The following is an 8,201-nucleotide window of genomic DNA, read 5'->3' as shown; positions in this document are numbered from 1 at the left end:
ATACTTGTGTAAAAACAAACAATTATAGGTTATGGTTTCGATATTGGTGAATAAATTAATTTCCCCCCCCCCCCCCCCTTCAAACCAGTTTTTTACCCAGTTATGCAACTTATGCCACTACATTTGTATTTGAAAACATTGTATTGTTATCTGTGTTTGATGATTTAAGTGCAGTGTTTTATCTCGTAGGAATACACACTGGATTGTTTGGAATTTTTCATGTCGTAGATAAAAAAAAACAATTTTGTTAGTTCAAAATATGTATTGGGTAAATATTATATAACATAATAATCAATGTCTATTAAATACACATATAGTTACGGTATAATAATTCTGTATAAAAATTTAAAATACAAAAAATATATATTATACATTATATTATGTACATTCAAAAAAGTAAAAAATACGATTTCAACAAACAATTATGAAAAAAAAAAAAAAAAACGTTGTTTTTAAGCGAGTACCTACTTTTAAAAATATATCGTCTTGGCCTATGTTAGGATAATACATCGTAGGTACAACGGAAATCAATATCTGTTGTTCATCGATTATTTTGGAATAATAAAAAAGTTCTTTTAGAAAAGTAATCTTAATTAATTTAAGTACCTACCCATACTTATTCCGATATTCTTGAGTATTAAAAATATTAGTAGGTATATTGCGGACAGAATTTATGTTTATTTTTAAAACTTCTAAAGAAACCGACCGTTTCATGTCTTAACCATCGATTATATTTTATTAGACATTTTAATACTTCCTCGTTGGCTATAGCTCCATCCATCGTCCGCACATGGCACATTAATCCAAAATTAGTGGGGATTACATTTTGAATAAACCCATATCTCCGCCTGTTTTCTAACGCAAAATTTGGATGACCCTAAGGTAGATAATATATAAATATATAATAAACATTATATATAACATTACACGATTATAATATAGTAGACGGATGGTAGTACGATGGAATTTAGAAGGAATAAAGACATCTTGTGTTGTACGTATTGCTTATATGCAGTCCATGTCGTATGTGTGCTCATATTGTTGTGAATTAATAAAAATGTTTTTTATCGGCGGTACAATTAATAAAAATATAAATTTAAAGGATATCATCGAAAATACTAAATTCCTAACATCAACAACAACAACGATAGTATAATATTTTATAATATTTAATATATAACCACCACTAATCGTATCTACACAAAATATTATAATAATGTATAAAATAGTTTAAAAAAAAAAAACGAAATCCCGAATTAAAAAATTATGTGATAGTATTATTGAATGTATACCAGATAATACCTACAATATAAATAATATGCATATTATTATTCTAATATAGTTGTTGACATGCCGCCGACTAGAGGACTTGGAGATTTTCACAGTTTTTCGTTTTCGTGTCCTCCTTGCCAAACACCCACGTGAACATCTGTCTGGCTTTGAGGCTGGCTTTTATGAAGTTTCGGTTTTTGTACCAATGGTCGTGTCCCTCACCACTGTCAGCCCGTTTGAGTCTGATCTGCGTGAGGATGCCCACCAGCAGCTCGTCGACGTTGTGATTGATGCCCACCGACACTTCAATGTACTTGGCTCTGCACGTGCACGCCAAGTATCTACCCTCTGTACGAAAAACGAAAAACACATTTATCTATTGTTATTATTGCCATAGTAAATATTATCGTTTCAAAACAATAAAAAAAAATAACGAACAATCGATATCCTAATAAAACATCCCGAAAACATATTATTATTATTATCGTAATTTCGATTCATTATAATATTATAGAGTTCCGCATTGAGCGAACCATCTTTTTTTTGAAAAGCAATAGACTTTTTTTAAATATTTTTATTTTGTTTTGAACCTATATACCTACTTTTAATTTCGGAATGTGTGGATTTTTTCTCGAACATTTTTTTTGGATAGGTTTATGAAAATCGTTATTTTTTTTGAACGCTTAGGGCGGGTTGATTTTTGTGATTGCTGACGGTTGTGAATTTTAAACTTTAAAGTTAATATCATAGTATTATAAATTATTTACTATTTATGACTGTAAGATTGCAGCAGCAGATATTGTTGTTAATAATAATAATAATATATAACTTTTCAAAGGTAATGAATATTTTTTTTTTACATATGGGTAAGGTTAGTTCTTTAGTTTACATAATACCTCTTTTTGAAATTTTCAAAACATCAGAAGAAAAATAGTTAAGTTATAACTCTCAATTAAGACAATCCCAACACTTTATACCTATTTGTAATCTGGACCTGTCAAAACCACTATCTAAGATTTTGTTCACATTTTATAGGTATGTGACTTTTGTAACATTTAATTGATTCCATAAGCCATACCGGGCAGTAGGCGCCAGTCTTTTAATGGACTCGAAGAGACGATATTTTGGAATTTTTAAGAATAATGAAATATGATCGAATTGCTAGTATAGTCACTTATGCCCGTAATTACTATTGACGTGACACATACTAACATGATTGAAAGAAAATGTTTAGTGCCAACCAAAATCATCACTCGGCAGTTTACCAAATTGAAATCGTAAATATAACTTTATCGGCGATGTTGCGTGTTTAAATTATTTCAATAATAATATAAAAACTTGACAAATTTTTATTGGTAATAACACAAAAAAACATTAAAACCGAAAAACGTTTACAACTTGATTGTTTAAAACGTGAGAACAAGTTGTCTAATTTATTATTATTATTAACGTGTAATTACCATTTTGAATGTTTAATCAAAAATATCATTATTAACATCGTAGTACACACATCGCCTATAGATATATAACTAACGCGAATTCGTTCGTTTCACTTGACATCAATTTTTATCGAATCTGGTACGCATAAATTGCAATGAAATATTAAAATATCATTAGGAATATGAATAAAATACTATAAACGCACAGTTGCATAGTCTAAGAATAAAAAGGGGGTGAGCATCATATCAAAGAGACGTATACTGATCGAAAGTAGATAGGATCGATTAGGGTTGGAGAGGTTAGCTGTTTATGTACTGAATGAGTAGTAGAACGTGCGATTTTCACGCATTCGAGACGTCGCCGTTAATTGCGCTTGAGATTATAATATATAGGTACCCAATAATAGTAATAACCTATACAATATAATATTATTATAATAATATATTATTATTGTATTATACCGTTGGGTGCGTATCGATTTCTTTTGTTTCGGGTCGCCGCCGTGCGTATAGGTTTTAATTGTTCCACAAATCTCCTCGCGTTGGCTATTATAATAATTAACGGTGCGCGAGATCTCCGCGTATAATATAATATTCTCTAATTATTACTGTTGTTATCGTTATTATTAAACGATCTATACAATATTATAATATACGATAATATTATATATTGTTGTTACCACTCGGCCGTTACGGTATCGTTGACGTTCCTATAGTAAATAAGGTAGGTAATAACCTAATGCGAATTCAGCTATACTCGGCCGTTCCTGTTGGGAACAGTAGCAGGTAAGAAACCCGACACAACAACAGTTTTAACAATAACACTCTGTACCACATAAGTCAAGTGACGCAAGTCACAAATAGCAAATTCTACAGGAGAGACAAAACAAAATGTTTGTCGAAATGGACTTACGATTGTATACTTCAAAATTATTATTTTCTATTACTTTTCTTATGTATCACGCTGGACATTATATTATGTTTCAATACTCCCGTCGAAGTTTAGTACTTCAGTTATTATAGTGCTTACTATCAGCCATGAATTTATGTTGTATTGGACTTACGTTTCAATACCTTTAAAATGAACACAAAAAGGATATTCTGATTATAGAATTAACTCAATATTTTAAAAAATGGACTTACGTTACTTTACTTCTGTGGTATAATATAAGCACTTGTATAGCTTAGCTTTTTGTTTATCAAAACTAAAAACATAACAATATTATAATTGACAAAATAAGTGTGGCTTGTAGAATGGATTACCGCTCCGAACGTGACGCATTGATCTTGTCTGAAACTCCTCAACGTCGTTATAAGCTCTCGATTTAACGAGAGGCCTTTTATAGATTCTGAGTGGAGCGATGAATGTACTAGTTTTATAATGATGTGTATATTGTGTATGATAATTTTTGTTGCTGTATTATGCTGCATTTTTTACAGCGGGTAAATGCTTCGATCTTCAACTTCAAAGGTTGGTTACAGGTAGCAAATTGATCTAGTTGGTACCTATTTATTATTTTTTTTTGAGAGGGAAAAGAAAGTTCTTTTAAAAATAATTGAGATAAAAAAAATAATCGCAGAACTTGTTCTGCTGTATAGTAGTAGTCGTTAAACGAGAGTACCTACTTCTGAAATTGAGTAGGTTTCTGTAATCAGTAATGGATGTGTTAAATTTGAATTCAATGATAATATAATTAATAATCATTGCATATGAAAAATATTCTTAACGGAGAATGTCTGTCAGACTTTATCTTATTATATATATTTTATATTACCATTAGTAATTTATTTTACCATTACCTAGTTAAGCACTTATGTAGTAGGTTGAAATAATTTTTGCTGAAAACATCGCATATATTATTAATTAATTATTTATTATAATAGGTACCTAATACATTTTTAAATCAAGTAAATATAATATAGGTTATGTACTGTTATTATAGTGCGGTATAATTAGGTTATTAACAGACTAAAATTAATCGAAATATTTTCACTGTGTAAAGTAAATTTAATAATATACGTGAAAATGTCAAGTCCACATAAATACAATACAAAATAACTAAAATCGATTTTTTTTGTATCTAATTTCGTAAAAATTTGAATACTTCAAATGCTAATTCTAAACTAACCTACGCTCATTGTCAAGGTTCCCCGATACACTTGATATCTACTATAATACAGCGGAGCGTATTCAATGGTTATTTTCGTCTAAAACCAACGGTATTCGGAGGAGATGTAGGTAGTTATCTCTTCCAAAATTACTTCTGATGATGTTTTGAACGCATATAATATTATTTATGTGGGCTATGAACATTAAAACGTTGGTGGATGCGGGATGTACACAATTATATGTATAGGCATTGCCTATTATCAATTGGCTATTATATGGCACGTTGGCCATTTGTTAGAACAACTAGGTTTGCTGTAACGAGGGGGGAAATAGACAGCGAAATAGTATATTGTGTGGCAAGGGCGGGAAGTGAGCTATTTCAGACGCGGGCGACGTGTGCGTGGCACAAGCCACGGGTGAGAGCCGCATTTCACCCAAAACTGAAATTGGACTGCCACACATACTATTTTTTTTTATCGCGTTTCTGCTCTCATCGATCACGCTAACACGGCAAAGGTAATTAAGGCTGGGATCTATGCAACTACTATAATTCTACGAAAACAATATTTCACGAGAGAAACGAATTGGTTTTATTTATTTTAAGCGTCATGCACGGAGGTTATAATATGAATATAAGATGTAACCAAAAGTCTATGTTTTTTAAGCACCGTGGTATAGATTTTAGTGTCTGGTTGTGCAGAGGATACGCGTGATACGTGCGCTCAACTTTTGGGGATTTCCATTTTACCGCCCGGCACTTTTTGGGATTTCCACTTTACCATCCGGCACTACGGGCATTCCCACTTTACCGCCCGCTAGACGGAAAAAGGTCGCTTTCCAACGCTTCAACTGTCATCGAAAACTAGACTTTCGTTGCAGGCATGACAAACAAAGCGTTTTCGATTCGATATTGCTTTAAAAAAATCTGAGTAAATATGATATTTAATGATAATAATAAACAAAAACACAATTTCTCGTCCGGATGTTTTCGTAGCGCCCTTGTTATACGATCTTGTAAGATTTGATGTATCCATCTTATGCGTTTCAAAGGATAAAGAATAATACGCGATAAAAAAAAAAACAATTTTTTTAATCGTGAAACTTTTGCTCCTTGTAAAGAATAATGTAAACAATTAGTTTTAGACTGTTTGAAAGTAAATTTGCGAATCACGTTTCAGCATCTAGAAATAAAACAAACGGACTGTAAAAACGTAAATGGCTTCCAAAGTGCTGTTTATTTTTTGGAAGTGGAGAGTATCTATGATTTTTAACTTCTTGTTATAGTAGTCGTATAAGAGTAAATATTTAATTTTTTACATCTATGTTTTATATTCAACCATCCCCGGACAAGCATCTAAAGTCTAAACCTTACAAACGATTCCATACAAATATAATATATACTTTGTTAAAATTTTTTGATTTTCAATCCAACATCTTTTCATCTAATAAATACTATGTGTCACCTTATACATATATTATAATATTATAAGGAACTAAGCATGCACATATTTTCCCTGTAGAGTAATAATATGATTGGATATTTTCTCGATCCATAATAATGTGTCACTTCATGTTATTGTAATGATTATACTTACTTTCATCAATATTATACCTATTATTATTGCCTACCTATCTCTATACTTATAATGCTAATTATTGTGGTAAGTTAAATTCATTTTTGATAAAAATATTGCATTTATTGTATTGTTAATTATTATAATTTTATATCATAGAATATTCATATTTGTATCATAGTATAATATTATTGTCATTAACTTTTGAATCATATCGACTTAACGTAAAACGGTACCTATATGAATAGGTGCGTGATATAAATAGGTAATAGCTTAAAATGTTTAAAAATGTCATTGTGTTTAGTAAAATATAAAAATATACATATGAACGAAACTTGTGTTGTGGTATTGTGAAACATTTTTGATGTGTCCCACGAATAGGAGAAAATACATTGGCGTTAGACGGTCACAAATTGTGTAATGAAAGAATCTACAACATTTCCTCGCTTGTTCCCTGTCACCATAATCCCTTTTATCAACTTGACATTTATGAAGTTTTTTTTTATAAAACTCTTCCATTAGTTGTAAAGACGACGGAATTATCACTATACCATAAACAATGGTATTTCCTAATATTTAAAATAATTTTAGACTTAGAATTATAGTTGATAATCGATGATTTTTAGATGAAAAAAAATATACCTCCCTATATTGATTTATCACAGAACGAGGATTTTATATCTGAACACTTTCGGTAAGAAACTACATTAATATAACTTTACTGTAATCCCTCTCTTTCTCGATGACTCGACAAACCTATACAATACGTGATTACTGAAATGCGCACTTGAATATTGTGTGTGCGTACAATTACTAAACAATAGTAAGCACCATAGTATTATATAGTGTATTGTTATTATTATTAAGAGGCGAGTCTTGGACACTGTCTCGATTGTTGTCCATTGAAATAATGTATATTCGCGAATCGCAAGTATTATTTTCATTTTTAATAATGTTGGTTTCAATAATGGTCTTTTGTACACTATACATATACGACTCTAAACAACGGCTCTAAACGACGGTATGAAATATATGGGGTGATACGTTTTAAGAGACTACACTACATTTTTATGGCAATATTTTGTTGTTATAAAAAAACTGTTTTTACACAATATTGTTATGTTTAATAGTTTTAAATACTTAAAATAATTTTCGCGAGCGTCTGTAGTCGCACATACAGATGTATTTTATCATGCAACCTCCACACGAGTTTTTTTTTGTCTATAAAAGTAAGTATATAACTCAAGGTGTGCTATATAAAACGGATGGATTTTAAGCAAAAAAAAAAATTAAACAATTGATCGAATTACATTTGTATTGTACTTACAAGATTCTGTAACAAATGCAGTTTGTATTGGATAAAATACTATCCATATCAACTGGATATACTTGGTAAGTCATTTTCTCAAGTTAAGGAAAACTAGTGCCCAAGTTCAAATATTTCTTGGGGGTGTCGTGGGAGGAGGCTGAGTGAACAAAAAATATTTTATCTCTACCATAGATTCTAAATCCGTGAATTAAGCGTTCATAAAATGTACATCATGCAAAGCGGGGGGGAGGGGGCACGGCCTCATTGGCCCCTCCCGCTACAGGTGGACTTGATCGTGCAGTTATCTCACGTGAAATGACACGATGACTGATTGTTAGTTTGAAAAAAAATGTCTCTAATGCAAACGCACGGTGTGTCTTGAACCAAAACTTGATGACGATTGTAACTGCATTGGTCTACCAACACAACTATCGCACTGGGCTATCCATTTATCCCCACCCATCAACGAGTAACACCTGATCCAAATCCATCCGTAT

General features: G+C 31.2%; 1 protein-coding gene across 4 annotated transcripts in view; it reads right to left on the bottom strand.

The window, feature by feature from the left end:
- Nucleotides 1-251: 251 nt before the first annotated feature.
- Nucleotides 252-8,201, bottom strand: part of LOC132941155 (uncharacterized) — a 31,752-nt gene continuing 23,802 nt past the window's right edge. Inside the window, exons 7-8 of one of the 4 annotated variants that reach the window (XR_009664136.1) lie at nt 1,307-1,620; nt 252-877 (exon numbers count right to left, since the gene is read on the bottom strand). Coding sequence is in view for 2 of the 4 variants with exons in the window: in XM_061009093.1 (XP_060865076.1) it covers nt 1,361-1,620 (260 nt within the window). In the remaining 2 variants the exon portion in view is untranslated. The other 3 variants (XR_009664137.1, XM_061009093.1, XM_061009094.1) reach the window with 3 other exon arrangements.

This window comes from Metopolophium dirhodum, chromosome 3 (genome assembly GCF_019925205.1).
Source record: "Metopolophium dirhodum isolate CAU chromosome 3, ASM1992520v1, whole genome shotgun sequence".
In the NCBI taxonomy this organism is placed as follows: domain Eukaryota; kingdom Metazoa; phylum Arthropoda; class Insecta; order Hemiptera; family Aphididae; genus Metopolophium; species Metopolophium dirhodum.
This window is presented reverse-complemented; position numbering and strand designations above follow the sequence as displayed.